Here is a 21,403-nt window from a genome sequence, read left to right as displayed (position 1 = left end):
TATTACAACCTTTATGCTGGTTTGAACCGAATAAATGAGAAAATAGATGCAAGGAGAAAATCATAATTTTCAGGTGAGTAAATGAGGCAAATTGAGACTTTTTAAGTAAAATAATTCTGCATGTATATTAATAATTGAAATAATAAACTACGAAGTTATTGAATGAAGGAAACGTTAATGAAATACAAATGTAGTTTTGTGCTATTATCATCAGAGTTTACCGACGAAAACCACCCGTGAAGATCCGGATTAGAATAGATATTCAGCAACCCATGCTTGTCCTAAGAGGCGACTAACGGGATTGGGTGATCAGGCTCGCTGACTTGTTTGATGTATGTCATGGTATCCCAATTGCATGGATTGATGCGCATGATGTCAACCACTGGATTGTGTGGTCCAGACTCGATTATTTACAGACCGCCGTCATATAGCTGGAATATTGCTGGGTGCGGCGTTAAACAACAAACAATATATTCCACCTATATCACGGCGGTCTGTAAATAATCTTGTCTGGACCAGACAATCCAGTGATTGGTATCATGAGCATCGATCCGCGCAATTGGGATATGATAACATTCATCAACCAAGCCTGCGAGCCTGACCACCCGATCCCGTTAGTCGCCTCTTACGACAAACATAGTCGCCTTTTATGGCAAGGATGGGTGGCTGAAGGCCTGTACTACCCCGGATCTTCACGGGTTGCGAAAATAAGAATTTTCTGTATTCGCTTGGGTGGATAGGGCAACACAGAAACTTAGTAACAAAGTGTATAATTTGAAATATGCTTTTAATCATTGCCTACGTTAAATATTAAAGTGAGAGCCAAAAATCAGTTTATATCTATTTCCAACATCAGTAAATCTATGACCCTAAACGAGCGATGAAAACAGAATTATGCTCAAATCACATATTGAACGCAGTAAACCACTTGTTATGACAAATCAGAGTAGTTTAAGTGAGTTTGGGAGTGTGGTTTTACGCCGCTTTTAGCAATATTCCAGCAATATCACGGCGGGGGACACCAGAAATGGGCTTCACACATTGTACCCATGTCGGGAATCGAACCCGGGTCTTCGGCGTGACGAGCGAACGCTTTAACCACTAGGCTACCCGACCGCCCCAGAGTAGTTTAAGAACCATGACACCGTTCCAAGGCGCATCGGCGTCTGAGAGACTTTAGGTCACACGTCACGACTTTATATGTACTGTACTCTAACGGAGGAAGGACATACCAGTCATTTCACCAAAACATGTGTAAAAACACAATACTCGCTATCTTTAATTAATTGGCAACCTCAACACACTCGAAAATACCCAGTAAAATAGTATGAGCGTTGGAGCTGAACGAATGATGCGGCTTTAACAGATAAAACCATTAAGTATTACCTTCTCATGTGTCATGCTTTCCACGAAACAGATAAAACATAGAACACACATCTTGAAATATAAAATATGTTTTTTGTAAGTTTTTCCTTCACTCGCGTCTTTTTTTGTAAGATTTGAACTCACGTGGTGCTGACTACCTTTGAACTCGATCAATTATTTCACAATTTCTATAGGGCGACAGAAGTTGTCTCCCTTGATCTTTCATTTGATCAAAACAGCCCGACAGATAAATCTGTTCCGGTCAGGAGAATCTAATAACATGTATGTTCTCCAGCTATCATGTTGGCAGTGGTACTGCACGCATCGCTCGTAATATCGTAGACACACGAAATTTGATACTACGAAACGGCCATCACATGAACGACGAAGTTCACTTCCGGACATAACGCCCTCCAGGTCCTGGGTGAAAGTTGATCGTCAGCTGGCAGTGGACAGTAACACGGTCATCGACTACAACGTTGTCTCCGACGATGGTACAGAGTCCGTACACACTGTATCCACTGAGCCATCTCCCTATACCGCCAGCTATAACTACCCCGGCGTGTTGAATGCGGACATGATCAGCAGGTAGTGGCTCAATGTTTACACTGGATCTTACATGTATTGTGTGTGTGTGTGATGGCAGTGTGTTGACATGCTGTGGTGATAGCCTGTCCTTTGATAAGCAAGCTGTTGTCATTTTTTAACTGATAGTGATTTTGATAATGGATGACAGTGACGTATCTTTTCCACAAGTGTAATATGTTCTGTTTGTGTTGTTAATTGGGTCATATATATACCGTACATCATCCAAAAGCGTGTATCCTGTGAAATAATGTGGTGAGACCTACCCCTCCCCCCCCCCCCCCCCCCCCCCCTCTCTTCAAAATATATATGAAAAAGTTTATAACTAGTCAATGAAGACATTTCTATAAAATAATATGATTTTTTTGGTTCTTGTTTGTTGGGTACACATGCATTATATCTGACACCATGTTTGTTTGATGCCACTAATAATGTAATGTATTGTGTATCTACTATGGTAATTAAAGATTTCACAAAAACATTTAATTCAAGCTTGAGTTGGGGGCAAGCCCCCCAAACCCCCTGTTGTTTTAGCGAGGCGACAGAAATGGCGCCTGAAAAACATAGAAACAGTTACTAAGGAATGAGCTCGTGCACATCCTTACCAAAATGGCGGAAGGTGTCCGGTATACTGCATTCTTATTGTTTAACGCCGCACTCAGCACTATTCCAGCAATATGACGGCGGTCTGATAATACTCGAGTCTGAACCACAGGCCCTTGTGTCGTTGCTTAAATAAAATAAAATGAGGACAGTGTATTTCTGACACTCGTGATATTAATTGATCTAGAAATATTAAAGCAACGACACAAGGGCATGTGGTCTGGACCAGACAATCCAGCGATGGACCTGTGAAGATTCCGGAGTAGAATAGATCTTCAGCAACCCAACTGATTTTTGGCTCTCACTTTAATATTTAACGTAGGCAATGATTAAAAGCATATTTCAAATTATACACTTTGTTACTAAGCTTCTTTGTTGCCTTATCCACCCAAGCGAATACCGAAAATTCTTATTTTCGCAACCCGTGAAGATCCGGGGTAGAACAGGCCTTCAACCACCCATCCTTGCCATAAAACGCGACTATGCTTGTAGTAAAAGGCTACTAACGGGATCGGGTGGTCAGGCTCGCTGACTTTGTTGGTGCATGTCATCGATCCCAATTGCGTGGATCGATGCCCATGATGTCAATCACTGGATTGTCTGGTCCAGACTCGATTATTTACAGACCGCCGTCATATAGCTGGAATATTGCTGAGTGCGGCGTAAAACACCAAATAACCTAACCTAACCAATCCAGCGATGGACATCAACAACGTCGATCAACGTAATTAGGATACGATGTCAAGTATAAACCAAGTCAGCAAGCCTGACCACCCGATCCCGTTAGTCGCTTCTTACACGTGACATCCCCGCCAAGTTTTAATTAAAATGAGTCAAAAGTCATTGACTGCAAACTGATCTGTTTGGAAAGGCCACAACGACAACAATGATCCTATTTCAACTTATCAGAGTTTTAGCACGGAAGATATCTAAATATCTAAAAGATAATCAAGAACTCTGTTTCACTGCGAGAACACGGTGTGTGTAGCCCCTGCGTGATGCACGTGAAAAATGTTTTTTTGGCATCTCGCGCTTTGGCGCGTCCATGTTTTGCATGTCCCCGGGGAAAGTGTGCAATTATTTTAGGACCAACTCGCGCACATTTATCAGTTAACTGATGATTACTTTATCTTGAAGATTGTTCTATTCATGAGAAAACAAAGCATTGGTGAAGAAAGAGTGTATTTTTTACCCTATGTGTTGGTTTCTTTCAAAGAAAAGCCACTAAACAGTACGGAAGCTCAATGTATAGAATAACGCACTGAACACACTATCCCTGGGCTTAAACGGATTCACTGTTGAATTGTTTGATAGGCATGACTTAGAAATTGACAAAGTTGAGATAGTTTATGGATAACAACTTCTTTGTTTACTGTAAACATCGCCGTTAAGTTAATAAGGAAGTTATTATCCACTAACTATCTCTAATTTGGATTCACTTTTGGTCTTGATGTAAATACATATTTTATTGATGTTTTCTATGGCGCCGTGCAAAACTCTGTAAACGATAGCTTTCGGTGCGGATTTTGCGGGCTGGAGACCCGATGGCGCCACATCTTCTTCGTCAAATTGTTCCATCGTCAAATTAAATTGTAGACGAACGAAGTAACGTCATCGACAAATAGGGTTTAACAAACAATTCAGTTCCCGGGTTAAAACAAATGGGCCATGCTTAGTGATGTATATAAAAATGTTGTAAAATATTTGTTTTAATTTGTGAAATAAGAAATTACATTCTTGTAATTTGATTTTTCTTCTTCGGATCTGTAAACAATGAAATTAAAACAAAACGCCTTGTGATTTAAGCCGAGAGTCAATGTAGAACCATGATGAAGGACGCGTAATAACTGTCCCTTGTGTCTCTTTCCTTCCGCTAGGTGGCGTCATGGCGATGTCGCGAATCCAGGACGAGGTACTGCAGTGTACAATCTGCTACGACACGTACGAGACGCCCAAGACCCTACCTTGCCTCCATACTTTCTGCGAGCACTGCCTGGCCGACTACATCAAGGGGGTGCAGGGGGCCGTCAAGAAAAATGGCTTCTCCTGCCCAGTGTGTCGAGACTTTATCAAGGCTCCAGATCCAAAGCGGCGCCCCCAAGAATGGGCAGCCTTGTTTAAGACTAATTTCCATTTGAACAAATTGATGAAAGCTCTTGAAGAGAAACCCGGTTCTACATCACCTGGGGAAGGGCCATTTTGTGCCGAGCATTCTCAGAAAGAGCTGGACCTGTTCTGTGTTCAGTGTGTTAAGCCAATATGTCATTTGTGTGCCGGGATAGCCCATCGTGGCTGTTCCCTCGTAGTGACGTTGGAGGAGGCAGCAGACGACAAGCGGGTACATCTTAATGCGATAAGAAGACAGATGAACGACACTCTCGTTCAGTCGCGAGATGAAGTGGCAAAGGTCAAGAAGCAGTTGGACAGGATCCGTGGTTTGAAGGATGAGTGTACGAGTGACATCAAGAAGTACACCGAGTCATTGGTTGCTGTGATACGGAACCGTGAAGCGGAAATGTTGCAGGACCTGGAGGAGAAGCACGAGACACTGAACGAAACAGTTGACCTGAAGATCGACACCTTCCGGGACCAACAGAAGGCATCGCACCAGGCCTTGGTTCAACTGACGGAGCTGGTGTCTGAGGGAACAGCCGCTGATATCCTCGGAAAACATTCCAGTTTTGAAAACGTTGGTTCTGTTCATGTGCCTTCTATATCTTCCCTCTGTGGGCAACTTCAAAGAGTCGAACTCAGATTTATGGGCGGAACGTATTTAAAGAAACTGAACCACAACGCTTCCCAAATAGGCGAGGTGGTTCTGGAACAACGGAAGAAAGAAACGGTTGCGAAGAAGCCAACAATTACACCTCGCCCGTCTCCGGATAATCAACAAGTTACACTAAATGCGAAACGGAATCAGAGTGGGACAGCACACTTCCGAAGGAGTCGATCCCACACTATCGCAGATCCCGTCCAATCACAGCCCACCAACAAACCAGTGAAGTTGAAAACTATTTCGGGTAAACACAGAGAGGATGATCAGCCTCCGAAACTTAATGACATCGTTGTTCTAACTCAGGCTGGAGGTTCACACGGCAAAATCGTCATCGTGACAGACTGGAACAACCAATGCGTGAAGGCGTTCTACAGCAGACGTGACCGAGACAGTCGTCTGCTCCTTGGCGGGAAACCCTGGTCCGTCACAGCCCTGTCTCATACGACGATCGCAGTGACTATTCCTCTAGCTCAGCAGATATGCGTTCTCAAGGTTGGGTCGTCAATGATGTTGTTGTCTTCCGTTGTCGCAGAGAAGAAATACTCAGCTCTTGCCGCCCTTGACCGAAACACTCTGGTAGCCAGTGGAGGCAGCACCCCTCCTTCCGTTGACATCATCAACGTGAGCGGGGAGGTGCTGCACTCCTTCTCCCGCGATGCAGCAGGGGCGCCTTTATTTACCTACCCAGCATACCTGTGCTCCACACCCAAGGGGCATATTCTTGTGTCGGACAGAGACGCTGGAACCCTCACTTGCTTGACACGAGAGGGGGTGATAGTATGGTGCTTCCACCCCCAGGGGGCGCTGAAGCTCGAGAACCCCGGTGGCGTGTACTGTGACCCTCAGGGACGGGTTGTGTTCGCGGAGAGTCGAGGTGTGTTAAGTTTGTTAGACGGGGGGCAGTATAAAGGGGCGGTGTTGAGGACAATTGATGGGGTGGACACACCTCGAGGTGTGTGGGCTGGGGGAGATGGGACAATATACCTCACCCACAAACAGGATGAAATTTGTGTTTTTAGCGTCGGCAGGGTTACGACAAACACGTCTTAGAATTGAGATTGAATGTTTCAAGAACTTCCGTGTTACTAGACGATCGGGTTATATATTACGTGGTGTACAATTAACCGTGTCAGCTTCATAAATGTTTGGATCTCCTAAGTAAATCCACGAGAGGAGTTGGGACACGGGTGGACCAGTCGTCCACGGCGCCGTGAATTCGCTATGCAGGATAGTGTGCTTTAGGCGTGTCGGAAACCTATGATCGTGGGTTCGAATCCTGGTTCGCCCTGATTATGTTTCCAGGTGTGTTATAGCCCCGTATCACTGCACGTGGCTTCCACCAAAGTGGTCTAAGACCTGCATCACTTCGGACTTCCTCCCACATCAAGCAGACTCACCGCGGTCCAATGCCATGTACAATGGCACCCTGTTAATACGGGCCTCGTTAACCCAGCAGCCCCGCTATCCGTACTGTTAATACTTTTTTTTATACAAATGAACGAATACTGCTGAAATTTATTCAGTATTTAGGACACATGCCCATAATACATATTAACGTCATTTAGTATGCACCCAGTATGCTTTGTATAGAAGCAGCTATCAAGTATTGTTCACAGACTTTGTTTTTACGAAATTATGATCATCATTGTGATAATAACTGTTTGAATAAACATGGCATTTACGGAGATAATGGGAAATTTCTTATGTTTTGGACCTGAACATTCAATACACAGCACTATATCAGTACAGGACATTATTTGAATGAAAGTCATTAAGGTACGATCTTGTATTACATACGGTGGGCAACATTTTTGTTCACTACTTGAATACTTCTTTGTACATGTGATTCGTTAATCCGGAACTTTGTTAATCTGGACGTTTTGCTGGGAACAGGTGGCGGTGGGGAAGCCTCGTGGTTAAAGCGTTCGCTCGTCACGCCGACGACACGGGTTCGATTCCCCACATGGGTACAATGTGTGAAGCGCATTTCTGGTGTCCCCCGTCGAGGACTGTTGATGGAATATTCGTATAAGCGGCGTAAAACCATACTCACTCATTGGGAACAGTACGCCGGGTTAACGTGGGTTCACTGTACATAGTGATACTTCGTTTAAGGCTCGACCGCTTCCGTGGTCTAGTGGCTAGAGCATCTGCCCAAAGGGCGAAAGATCGGTGGTTTGATTCACGGCCGTGTCATACCCAAAGACATTAAGAGATGGTACTTTTTGTTCCCCTGCCCGAGAATAAAACAAGGACTGGTCGACTCGGAGTCAGGATATTTTGTCCGAGTGAGGTATCCATGTTAAACTGCAGCATGGTATCACAGTGGGCTAACTCTGTTAAAGGGGGGTACGGGTGGCCCAGTCGTCTAAGGCGCCGCGATTCGCTGTGCAGACTTGCGTCCCTTGGGCACGCCAGAAACCTATGATTGTGGGTTCGAATCCCGGTTCGCCCCGATTATGTTTCTAGGTTTGTCAGCACCATACCCGTGCTCGTGGGTTTCACCGAAGTGGTAAACGTCGAAGACCTGCATCACTTCGGGCTTTCCTCCCACATTAAGGTGACACGCCGCGATATAACTGGAATAGTGTTAAAAGCGGCGTTAAACCCAACTCACTCACACTTATAAAGCCGCCTATTACAAGCACCCACACAGAGAGATCATAAGTGCAGTAATGTTGAACCCAGCGTAAAAAACACATTTCTCCACACTTCACACCCCGTATTAAGGCACAGATACTGCACCTCGCTTCATCCACCCGGTTACCCTGAGGGAACAAATGCTGTACTTCGATACTTCATGTTTCGAAGGGGGCCAGTCGTCTAAGGCGCCGCGATTCGCTGTGCAGAGTTGCGTCCCTTGGGCACGCCAGAAACCCGATTATGTTTCTAGGTTTGTCAGCACCATACCCGTGCTCGTGGGTTTCACCGAAGTGGTAAACGTCTGAGACCTGCATCACTTCGGGCTTTCCTCCCACATTAAGCTTGCACGAGGCGATATTACTGGAATACTGTTCAAAGCAGCGTTAAACTCACTCACTCACTCATGTTTCGAAGGTGGAGGAACCTGTGACATGGGCCAGTTGAATGTGAACTTTACGGTATCAACTATGTCCTTTTTTTGGGTGGTTGGTTTGTTTGTTGTTTAACGCCGCACTCAGCAATATTCCAGCTATATGACGGCGGTCTGTAAAAAATCGTGTCTGGACCAGACAATCCAGTGATTGATATCATGAGCATCGAACCTCGCAATGTGGGATCGATGACATGCATCAACCAAGTCAGCGAGCCTGACCACTCGATCCCGTTAGTCGCCTTTTACGACAAGCATAGTCACGTTTTACGGCAAACGTTGGTTGCTGAAGATCTATTCTACCCTGGGTCTTCGCGGGTCTGTCCCTTTGAACGTTATTGTGTGACTTGAAAGCTGTGTCCAGCATGCTACTTATATTATGAATAAATGTAAGGATCAAATCACAGTGCTGTTTCACTGCTTCACATATATGTTTGATAACATTTCCCAAGTTAGTCTGGTATTTGTTGCAACCACCTGACACCCATTGGCTTAAAAAATAACGTACAGTGAGTGAGTGTGTTGTGAGCGTGGTGAACATATAGTTCTATTATGTGAGGCTGCTCGTGTGTGTGAGATGGGGAACAAAGGTATCTCAGGTGAAGTTGCTTCAGTGTGTGAGAGGAGCGAGATAGAAAAAAAACATACCCAAAAAATCTCCCTCCTCTCTCTCTTTACCCAACGCGTCTCGTTGACCGCATTTCAAATACATAAAGGGAGCTTACTTTTGTAACCTTGAACGCCCCCACGCAAGTGAACAGCTTGGTTGAAACCCGAAGGATTTTGTGGGCTGACTTATTATGGACGGACACTGGCGTCAGGGGTTTAGGCGTGTATTAACTGTGCAAGTGGAGATAATCACGCTTTTTTTATATCTGAAAAAGTATGGTCACTTAATTCTCGGCCCGCGACAATATATATCGTCGTGAAACAAAAGGGACATGGTGAGGTGAGGTGAAGTAGGGTTTAACGTCGCGTCCAAGATTATTACACTTATGTGTGTGTGTGTGGCTGCTTGTACTAGTCCGGACTGATGCCGATTTATAGTGGTAGCCCACTGAGATACCATGCCGCAGTTTAACATGAATACCCCACTCAGACACAGTATACTGACTCCGAGCCGACCAGTCCTTGTTTTTGCCCCTTTATGCCGATCGCCAGACAGGGTAACAACAAGTACCATCTTTTAATTTCTTTTGGTATGACGCGGCCGGGGATCGAACCCCGGACTTTCCGCTCTCCGGGCGGACGCTCTACCACTAGACCACGGAGGCGGTCAAAAGAGACATGGCCATCAGCTAATAATATATTCATCAGCACTGGTCGCATTAAGAATTCTCTACGAATAATATACGTGATACCGCGACTATAACACCAGGAGTCCGTCTGTTCAAGTCGTGCTTCGTTGGCGGCATTACACTCTCAGTAATTAACGGGTGACGTCACGAACTGAGTCTCGCTTCAGTGAATTGGGAAACCTTCGCATGATGCGTTCGCTCGAAGCCCGGGTTCGATTCCCCACGTTGGCACAGTGCGTGAAACACATTCTTAGTTCCAAGTCGTGAAAGTGCTTGGCTATTGCTAAAAGAGGCTCACTCACTTATGTGTGAAGCCCGTTTTGTATCATTCCGCTCTGATAACATCTCTGTACCCCTCACTCACTTACTCATAACGTGTGGCGCCCGTTGTCTCCCTTCCTGACTCCCTCCATGACTCCCTCCCTTACTTACCCTCCCTTACTGACTCTCCATCCCTCACCCCTCCCTCTCTAAATCCCTCACTCACTCACTCGTGTGGCGCCCGTTGTCTCTATCCCTCACCCTTACTCACTCACTCACTCATAATGTGTGGCGCTCGTTTTCTCCATCCCTCACCCCTCCCTCTCTCCCTCCCTTACTCACTCACTCGTGTGGCGCTCGTTTTCTCCATCCCTCACCCCTTCCTCTCTAAATCCCTCACTCACTCACTCGTGTGGCGCCCGTTGTCTCTATCCCTCACCCTTACTCGCTCACTCACTCACTCACTCATAATGTGTGGCGCTCGTTTTCTCCATCCCTCACCCCTCCCTCTCTAAATCCCTCACTCACTCACTCGTGTGGCGCCCGTTGTCTCCATCCCTCACCCTTACTCACTCACTCACTCATAATGTGTGGCGCTCGTTTTCTCCATCCCTCATCCCTCCCTCTCTAAATCCCTCACTCACTCACTCGTGTGGCGCCCGTTGTCTCCATCCCTCACCCTTACTCACTCACTCACTCATAATGTGTGGCGCTAGTTTTCTCCATCCCTCACCCCTCCCTCTCTAAATCCCTCACTCACTCACTCGTGTGGCGCTCGTTGTCTCCATCCCTCAGTCCCTCCCTGATTGACTGACTGACTCGCGTGGCGCCCGTTCTGTGTGTCCCTGTGTTCCCTATGGAAGTGCTGGACTGAGAGTTAAAACCCGGTCTATGACAACATCGTCGTTTAACACCTCAACGATCTGATAAAGAAAACTTCATTCAAAAACATGCCCTAGATCACGCATCGATTGTTATCGAACGCTGATATTGAATTAGGCACAAAAGGGATAACATTATTCTTAAAGCCGTGTGCCCGTCAAGTTCTAAAATCAATGCACTCTGAGGAGCACAGGCTTTCTACGTTCAGTTATATCTGAACCGTCACAAGGCAAGGAACAGAGGCTGTTCTCGAGTCTCCGGGAAATGACTGGTATAGCAATGTGTTGTTAAGACAGTACGCCTTGTCACACAATGGGTGTTTGTAATAATTTACACATTGCATGTCATTGAATCAAGTTAAGGGATTTAATGTACCTGTGTTGCTTTCCTTTAACGGGATTTCCTTTCGAAGATATATCGACATATGCACATCCTGAATTAATTTTGAAACACCTTTTATTGTTTGGCGATACTTTGTTTCTGAAAAGCTCCACTAATATGTTAGTACGCGTTGCTTGAGATCTTGGAAATGTATCAATACTCATCACAAGGCAGTGATGGCGCACCCCTAGAGACTATCATCAAGGTCGGGCATCCAAGGTTTATATGACTCCCTCCCTTACTTACTCACTCACTCACTCGTGTGTGTCTGCCCCTCTCACTCACTCACTCACTCATACTGTGTGGCGCTCGTTTTCTCCATCCCTCACCCCTCCCTCTCTCCCTCCCTTACTCACTCACTCGTGTGGCGCCCGTTGTCTCTTTCCCTCACCCTTACTCACTCACTCACTCATAATGTGTGGCGCTCGTTTTCTCCATCCCTCACCCCTCCCTCTCTAAATCCCTCACTCACTCACTCGTGTGGCGCCGTTGTCTCTTTCCCTCACCCTTACTCACTCACTCACTCATAATGTGTGGCACTCGTTTTCTCCATCCCTCACCCCTCCCTCTCTAAATCCCTCACTCACTCACTCGCGTGGCGCCCGTTGTCTCTATCCCTCACCCTTACTCACTCACTCACTCATAATGTGTGGCGCTCGTTTTCTCCATCCCTCACCCCTCCCTCTCTCCCTCCCTTACTCACTCACTCGTGTGTCTCCCCCTCTCAATCACTCACTCACTCATAATGTGTTGCGCTAGTTTTCTCCATCCCTCACCCCTCCCTCTCTAAATCCCTCACTCACTCACTCGTGTGACGCCCGTTGTCTCTATCCCTCACCCTTACTCACTCACTCACTCATAATGTGTGGCGCTCGTTTTCTCCATCCCTCACCCCTCCCTCTCTCCCTCCCTTACTCACTCACTCGTGTGGCGCCCGTTGTCTTTTTCCCTCACCCTTACTCACTCACTCACTCATAGTGTGTGGCGCTAGTTTTCTCCATCCCTCACCCCTCCCTCTCTAAATCCCTCACTCACTCACTCGTGTGGCGCCCGTTGTCTCTATCCCTCACCCTTACTCACTCACTCACTCATAATGTGTGGCGCTCGTTTTCTCCATCCCTCACCCCTCCCTCTCTCCCTCCCTTACTCACTCACTCGTGTGTCTCCCCCTCTCACTCACTCACTCACTCATAATGTGTTGCGCTAGTTTTCTCCATCCCTCACCCCTCCCTCTCTAAATCCCTCCCTCACTCACTCGTGTGGCGCCCGTTGTCTCTATCCCTCACCCTTACTCACTCACTCACTCATAATGTGTGGCGCTCGTTTTCTCCATCCCTCACCCCTCCCTCTCTCCCTCCCTTACTCACTCACTCGTGTGGCGCTCGTTTTCTCCATCCCTCACCCCTTACTCGCTCACTCACTCACTCACTCATAATGTGTGGCGCTCGTTTTCTCCATCCCTCACCCCTCCCTCTCTAAATCCCTCACTCACTCACTCGTGTGGCGCCCGTTGTCTCCATCCCTCACCCTTACTCACTCACTCACTCATAATGTGTGGCGCTAGTTTTCTCCATCCCTCACCCCTCCCTCTCTAAATCCCTCACTCACTCACTCGTGTGGCGCCCGTTGTCTCCATCCCTCACCCTTACTCACTCACTCACTCATAATGTGTGGCGCTAGTTTTCTCCATCCCTCACCCCTCCCTCTCTAAATCCCTCACTCACTCACTCGTGTGGCGCTCGTTGTCTCCATCCCTCAGTCCCTCCCTGATTGACTGACTGACTCGCGTGGCGCCCGTTCTGTGTGTCCCTGTGTTCCCTATGGAAGTGCTGGACTGAGAGTTAAAACCCGGTCTATGACAACATCGTCGTTTAACACCTCAACGATCTGATAAAGAAAACTTCATTCAAAAACATGCCCTAGATCACGCATCGATTGTTATCGAACGCTGATATTGAATTAGGCACAAAAGGGATTATTCTTAAAGCCGTGTGCCCGTCAAGTTCTAAAATCAATGCACTCTGAGGAGCACAGGCTTTCTACGTTCAGTTATATCTGAACCGTCACAAGGCAAGGAACAGAGGCTGTTCTCGAGTCTCCGGGAAATGACTGGTATAGCAATGTGTTGTTATGACAGTACGCCTTGTCACACAATGGGTGTTTGTAATAATTTACACATTGCATGTCATTGAATCAAGTTAAGGGATTTAATGTACCTGTGTTGCTTTCCTTTAACGGAACTTCCTTTAGAAGATATATCGACATATGCACATCCTGGATTAATTTTGAAACACCTTTTATTGTTTGGCGATACTTTGTTTCTGAAAAGCTCCACTAATATGTTAGTACGCGTTGCTTGAGATCTTGGAAATGTATCAATACTCATCACAAGGCAGTGATGGCGCACCCCTAGAGACTATCATCAAGGTCGGGCATCCAAGGTTTATATGTTTCTATTAACATCTAAAGATAACATCTAACAGAATATTCGCATTCAATGTGCTACAATATATTTTCAGGGATATCTGATCTAAAGCGGTGTTTCATTTAAGGATATGTACACGGATATTGGTGTGAAATGGTTGAAATATACGCGAGTATTAGAAGTTGAGTGAGGTGGTTGATGTGTACAGGGAGATCTGTGTGAGGTGGTTGGTGTGTACAGGGAGATCTGTGTGAGGTGGTTGGTCTGTACAGGGAGATCTGTGAGGTGGTTGATGTGTACAGTGAGATCTGTGTGAGATGGTTGATGTGTACAGGGAGATCTGTGAGGTGGTTGATGTGTACAGGGAGATCTGTGAGGTGGTTGATGTGTACAGGGAGATCTGTGTGAGATGTTTGATGTATACAGGGAGATCTGCGAGGTGGTTGGTGTGTACAGGGAGATCTGTGTGAGGTGGTTGATGTGTACAGGGAGATCTGTGTGAGGTGGTTGATGTGTACAGGGAGATCTGTGTGAGGTGGTTGATGTGCACAGGGAGATCTGTGTGAGGTGGTTGATGTGTACAGGGAGATCTGTGTGAGGTGGTTGATGTGTACAGGGAGATCTGTGTGAGGTGGTTGATGTGTACAGGGAGATCTGTGTGAGGTGGTTGATGTGTACAGGGAGATCTGTGTGAGGTGGTTGATGTATACAGGGAGATCTGTGAGGTGGTTGATGTGTACAGGGAGATCTGTGTAAGGTGGTTGATGTGTTCAAGGAGATCTGTGTAAGATGGTTGATGTGTACAGGGAGATCTGTGTGAGGTGGTTGATGTGTACAGGGAGATCTGTGAGGTGGTTGATGTGTACAGGGAGATCTGTGTGAGATGGTTGATGTGTACAGGGAGATCTGTGAGGTGGTTGAGGTGTACAGGGAGATCTGTGAGGTGGTTGATGTGTACAGGGAGATATGTGTGAGGTGGTTGATGTGTACAGGGAGATCTGTGTGAGGGTTGATGTGTACAGGGAGATCTGTGTGAGATGGTTGATGTGTACAGGGAGATCTGTGTGAGGGTTGATGTGTACAGGGAGATCTGTGTGAGGTGGTTGATGTGTACAGGGAGATCTGTGAGGTGGTTGATGTGTACAGGGAGATCTGTGTGAGGTGGTTGATGTGTACAGGGAGATCTGTGTGAGGGTTGATGTGTACAGGGAGATCTGTGAGGTGGTTGATGTGTACAGGGAGATCTGTGTGAGGTGGTTGATGTGTACAGGGAGATCTGTGTGAGGGTTGATGTGTACAGGGAGATCTGTGTGAGGTGGTTGATGTGTACAGGGAGATCTGTGTGAGGGTTGATGTGTACAGGGAGATCTGTGAGGTGGTTGATGTGTACAGGGAGATCTGTGTGAGGTGGTTGGCGTGTACAGGGAGATCTGTGTGAGGTGGTTGATGTGTACAGGGAGATCTGTGTGAGGTGGTTGATGTGTACAGGGAGATCTGTGAGGTGGTTGATGTGTACAGGGAGATCTGTATGAGATGGTTGATGTGTACAGGGAGATCTGTGAGGTGGTTGATGTGTACAGGGAGATCTGTGAGGTGGTTGATGTGTACAGGGAGATCTGTGAGGTGGTTGATGTGTACAGGGAGATCTGTGTGAGGTGGTTGATGTGTACAGGGAGATCTGTGTGAGGTGGTTGATGTGTACAGGGAGATCTGTGTGAGGTGGTTGGTGTGTACAGGGAGATCTGTGAGGTGGTTGATGTGTACAGGGAGATCTGTGTGAGGTGGTTGATGTGTACAGGGAGATCTGTGAGGTGGTTGATGTGTACAGGGAGATCTGTGAGGTGGTTGATGTGTACAGGGAGATCTGTGAGGTGGTTGATGTGTACAGGGAGATCTGTGTGAGGTGGTTGATGTGTACAGGGAGATCTGTGTGAGGTGGTTGATGTGTACAGGGAGATCTGTGTGAGATGGTTGATGTGTACAGGGAGATCTGTGTGAGGTGGTTGATGTGTACAGGGAGATCTGTGTGTGGTGGTTGATGTGTACAAGGAGATCTGTGTGAGGTGGTTGATGTGTACAGGGAGATCTGTGTGAGGTGGTTGATGTGTACAGGGAGATCTGTGTGAGGTGGTTGATGTGTACAAGGAGATCTGTGTGAGGTGGTTGATGTGTACAGGGAGATCTGTAAGATGGTTGATGTGTACAGGGAGATCTGTGTGAGGTGGTTGATGTGCACAAGGAAATCTGTGTGAGATGGTTGATGTGCACAAGGAGATCTGTGTCAGATGGTTGATGTGCACAAGGAGATCTGTGTCAGATTGTCGATGTGTACATGGAAATCTGTGTAAAGTGTTTGAAAAGCGCATATAGACATCTGTGTTATATGGTTTAAATACGCACAGGGAGATCTGTGTTAAACATGTACATCGGTTCTGTGGGATTAGTTGGTAATTCACACGGGGACTACCGTAGGTTGGGGTGAAGGGCTGAAAATTGTGCATGTTGGTCAATTATACCACAGAATGTTGAAATGTGCAGGTCTGGAAATTAAGGAGTTCAAACGGAAGTAGATTGACAGAACACTCTGATGGATATGAGAGTTAACACAAACTATATCATATCATTTGCCATGTGTTTTTATATTAATCAATACTTCGGTCAAAGCAGATATTACATTTATTTAATTTTTCTTCAACTCGTTTTTCCCAGTGACTTGCAAAGTTCTTCAAAGCGATTCATCATTTTCTTTTAAATCCCGTCGACATCACCGTTGAGGTATTTCATAGAAGGACAGGACAAACATAAAAAAGTGCACTGAAGTTTTCATTTTCATTAATTCCAGCTGAGTCCACAGAAAAGTTCTGATCTCTGCCCTCTGGGACCTGTGGATGAAAAGCAATTACAGATTTTTACAACACGACAATCAGCGCCGCTCTTCGCGTGTAGCTGCAAAAATGGCGTAGCTTCCGGTACTCCCTTCTTGCCGTAACGACTCGAAGCAGATCGGGTTCAGAAATGAATCAATGACTCTAATTTACCGGCTAGGGTGCATTTATTACGAATTGCCCAGGTTGTTTATGTAAGAAGAAGAGATATACACTAATTTGAAATGTGTTGTAATGGACTCATATTTAGAACTTTCTAACATAGGATTAGTCCACCATACATCTGTTGTTGCCGTCATTGGTCACGTGATGACAGCGGTGCTGATCTTGCGTATCGATTCCTAATATGACCTTCGCGCCGATCTATGTTTAAGGTACTATAGAACAACTACTACCTATTATCAGTGTACATGTTTGACGAACAACAGAACAACTACAACTTGTTGTCAGTGTACATGTTTGACGAACAACAGAACAACTACTACTTGTTATCAGTGTACATGTTTGACGTACAACAGAACAACTACTACTTGTTATCAGTGTACATGTTTGACGAACAACAGAACAACTACTACTTGTTATCAGTGTACATGTTTGACGTACAACAGAACAACTACTACTTGTTATCAGTGTACATGTTTGACGTACAACAGAACAACTACTGTTTGTTATCAGTGTACATGTTTGACGTACAACAGAACAACTACTACTTGTTATCAGTGTACATGTTTGACGAACAACAGAACAACTACTACTTGTTATCAGTGTACATGTTTGACGAACAACAGAACAACTACTACCTGTTATCAGTTTACATGTTTGACGAACAACAGAACAACTACTACTTGTTATCAGTGTACATGTTTGACGTACAACAGAACAACTACTACTTGTTATCAGTTTACATGTTTGACGTACAACAGAACAACTACTACTTGTTAACAGTGAACATGATTGACGAACAACAGAACAACTACTACTTGTTATCAGTGTACATGTTTGACGAAAAACAGAACAACTACTACCTGTTATCAGTGTACATGTTTGACGAAAAACAGAACAACTACTACTTGTTATCAGTGTACATGTTTGACGAACAACAGAACAACTACTACTTGTTATCAGTGTACATGTTTGACGAAAAACAGAACAACTACTACTTGTTATCAGTGTACATGTTTGACGAACAACAGAACAACTACTACTTGTTATCAGTGTACATGTTTGACGTACAACAGAACAACTACTACTTGTTATCAGTGTACATGTTTGACGAACAACAGAACAACTACTACTTGTTATCAGTGTACATGTTTGACGAACAACAGAACAACTACTACTTGTTATCAGTGTACATGTTTGACGAACAACAGAACAACTACTACTTGTTATCAGTGTACATGCTTGACGAACAACAGAACAAACACTACCTGTTATCAGTGTACATGTTTGACGAACAACAGAAAAACTACTGTTTGTTATCAGTGTACATGTTTGACATACAACAGAACAACTACTACTTGTTATCAGTGTACATGTTTGACGAACAACAGAACAACTACTACTTGTTATCAGAGTTCCTGTTTGACGTACAACAGAACAACTACTACCTGTTATCAGTGTACATGTTTGACGTACCATAACACATCTGCAGTATGACTTATACCTGTTACAGGCGTAATTGTTTGACGCAATACGGAATGAGTGTTCCATGTACCGTTTGAAGTACTTCAATAAGGTGATTACTTTACGTCAGTGAAGGTTCGAGGTTGTAAAGTGTTACTACTATCCTATATTAACCAATAGTTTGACGTTCTCTCGCCCACTTGCACAATGTTCACCAACATCAATTTATTCTCACGAATGTTTGTTTGCATGCATAATCTGTGTCCCCTTTGTGTGCAGCTGAATGAGTTCAACGACCACGTGTCCCAGTTAATGCACCCCTGCGTGTACTTTAATGACATTGTTTTGCTTCAAGGGCTCTATGCTCCCCAATTCGGGGACCATATCCAGAATGGAAGAGGAGCGCCAGTCAGTGATGATATAAAGGAAAGGATGGTACAGAGGCGTCAGTAATGATATAGATGACAGGATGGTACAGTGGTGACAGTGATAATATAGAGGGCAGGATGGTACTGTGGTGACAGTGATGATATATAGGGCAGGATGGTATTGTGGCGACAGTGATGATAAAGAGGATGGTACTGTGGTGACAGTGATGGTATAGAGGAAGAGGAAGTGATGATATAGAAGGATGGTACAGTGGCGTCAGTAATGATATAGAGGGCAAGATGGTATTATGGTGTCTGTGATAATATAGAGGGCAGGATGGTACTGTGGTGACAGTGATGATATAGAGGGCAGGATGGTACAGTGGTGTCAGTGATGATATAGAGGGCAGGATGGTACTGTGGTGACAGTGATGATATAGAGGGCAGGATGGTACAGTGGTGTCAGTGATGATATAGAGGGCAGGGTGGTATTGTGGTGTCATTGATGATATAGAGGGCAGGATGGTACAGTGGTGACAGTGATGATATAGAGGGCAGGATGGTACAGTGGTGTCACCGATGATATAGAGGGCAGGATGGTACTGTGGTGTCAGTGATGATATAGAGGGCAGGATGGTACAGTGGTGTCAGTGATGATATAGAGGGCAGGGTGGTATTGTGGTGTCATTGATGATATAGAGGGCAGGATGGTACAGTGGTGACAGTGATGATATAGAGGGCAGGATGGTACAGTGGTGTCACCGATGATATAGAGGGCAGGATGGTACTGTGGTGTCAGTGATGATATAGAGGGCAGGATGGTACAGTGGTGACAGTGATGATATAGAGGGCAGGATGGTACTGTGGTGAAAGTGATGATATAGAGGGCAGGATGGTACTGTGGTGTCACCGATGATATGGAGATCAAGATGGTATTGTGGTGTCAGTGATAATATAGAGGGCAGGATGGTACTGTGGTGACAGTGATGATATAGAGGACAGGATGGTACAGTGGTGTCAGTGATGATATAGAGGGCAGGATGGTACTGTGGTGACAGTAATAATATAGAGGGCAGGATGGTATTGTGGTGTCAATGATGATATAGAGGGCAGGATTGTACTGTTGTGTCAGTGATGATATAGAGGGCAGGATGGTACAGTGGTGTCAATAATGATATAGAGGGCAGGATGGCATTGTGGTGTCAATGATGATATAGAGGAAAGGATGGTACTGTGGTGTTAGTAATGATATAGAGGAAAGGATGGTATGGGTGGTGTCAGTGATGATATAGAGGGCAGGATGGTACTGTGGTGTCAGTAATGATATAGAGGGCAGGATGGTACTGTTGTGACAGTGATGATATAGAGGGCAGGATGGTACTGTTGTGACAGTGATGATATAGAGGGCAGGATGGTACAGGGGTGTCAGTGATGAAATAGAGGGCAGGATGGTACTGTGGTGTCAGTAATGATATAAAGGGTAGGATGGTACTGTTGTGACAGTGATGATATAGAGGGCAGGATGGTACAGTGGTGTCAGTGATGATATAGAGGGCAGGATGGTACTGTGGTGTCAGTGATGATATAGAGGGCAGGATGGTACTGTGGCGTCAGTGAAGTAGAGAGGGCAGGATGGTACTGTGGTGTCAGTAATGATATAGAGGGTAGGATGGTACTGTTGTGACAGTGATGATATAGAGGGCAGGATGGTATTGTGGTGTCAGTGTTGATATAGAGGGCAGGATGGTACTGTGGTGTCAGTAATGATATAGAGGGTAGGATGGTACTGTTGTGACAGTGATGATATAGAGGGCAGGATGGTACTGTGGTGTCAGTGATGATATAGAGGCAGGATGGTACTGTGGTGTCAGTAATGATATAGAGGGTAGGATGGTACTGTTGTGACAGTGATGATATAGAGGGCAGGATGGTATGGGTGGTGTCAGTGATGATATAGAGGGCAGGATGGTACTGTGGTGTCAGTAATGATATAGAGGGCAGGATGGTACTGTTGTGACAGTGATGATATAGAGGGCAGGATGGTACTGTTGTGACAGTGATGATATAGAGGGCAGGATGGTACAGGGGTGTCAGTGATGAAATAGAGGGCAGGATGGTACTGTGGTGTCAGTAATGATATAAAGGGTAGGATGGTACTGTTGTGACAGTGATGATATAGAGGGCAGGATGGTACAGTGGTGTCAGTGATGATATAGAGGGCAGGATGGTACTGTGGTGTCAGTGATGATATAGAGGGCAGGATGGTACTGTGGCGTCAGTGAAGTAGAGAGGGCAGGATGGTACTGTGGTGTCAGTAATGATATAGAGGGTAGGATGGTACTGTTGTGACAGTGATGATATAGAGGGCAGGATGGTATTGTGGTGTCAGTGTTGATATAGAGGGCAGGATGGTACTGTGGTGTCAGTAATGATATAGAGGGTAGGATGGTACTGTTGTGACAGTGATGATATAGAGGGCAGGATGGTACTGTGGTGTCAGTGATGATATAGAGGCAGGATGGTACTGTGGTGTCAGTAATGATATAGAGGGTAGGATGGTACTGTTGTGACAGTGATGATATAGAGGGCAGGATGGTACAGTGGTGTCAGTGATGATATAGAGGGCAGGATGGTACAGTGGTGTCAGTGATGATATAGAGGGCAGGATGGTACTGTGGCGTCAGTGAAGTAGAGAGGGCAGGATGGTACTGTGGTGTCAGTAATGATATAGAGGGTAGGATGGTACTGTTGTGACAGTGATGATATAGAGGGCAGGATGGTATTGTGGTGTCAGTGTTGATATAGAGGGCAGGATGGTACTGTGGTGTCAGTAATGATATAGAGGGTAGGATGGTACTGTTGTGACAGTGATGAT

At 45.6% G+C, this 21,403-nt stretch overlaps 1 protein-coding gene across 1 annotated transcript; it reads left to right on the top strand.

Annotated features, from left to right (window-relative positions):
* Window positions 1–1,571: 1,571 nt before the first annotated feature.
* Window positions 1,572–7,016, top strand: LOC124145660 (tripartite motif-containing protein 3-like). The gene is made up of 2 exons (XM_046515512.2): window positions 1,572–1,953; window positions 4,431–7,016. Exon 2 carries the CDS (start codon window positions 4,439–4,441, stop codon window positions 6,377–6,379), a length of 1,941 nt encoding a protein of 646 aa, XP_046371468.2. The 5' UTR covers window positions 1,572–1,953; window positions 4,431–4,438; the 3' UTR covers window positions 6,380–7,016.
* The last annotated feature ends 14,387 nt before the right edge of the window (window positions 7,017–21,403 follow it).

Source organism: Haliotis rufescens, unplaced genomic scaffold (genome assembly GCF_023055435.1).
Source record: "Haliotis rufescens isolate VD_foot unplaced genomic scaffold, xgHalRufe1.0.p SCAF_12, whole genome shotgun sequence".
In the NCBI taxonomy this organism is placed as follows: Eukaryota; Metazoa; Mollusca; class Gastropoda; order Lepetellida; family Haliotidae; genus Haliotis; species Haliotis rufescens.
Note: the sequence above shows the minus strand (reverse complement) of the source record. Positions and strands in the feature narration are given on the sequence as shown.

Coding starts and splice junctions, on each gene's coding strand:
- LOC124145660 (XM_046515512.2), top strand. CDS start 4,439: ATGGCGATGTCGCGAATCCAGGACGAGGTACTGCAGTGTACAATCTGC.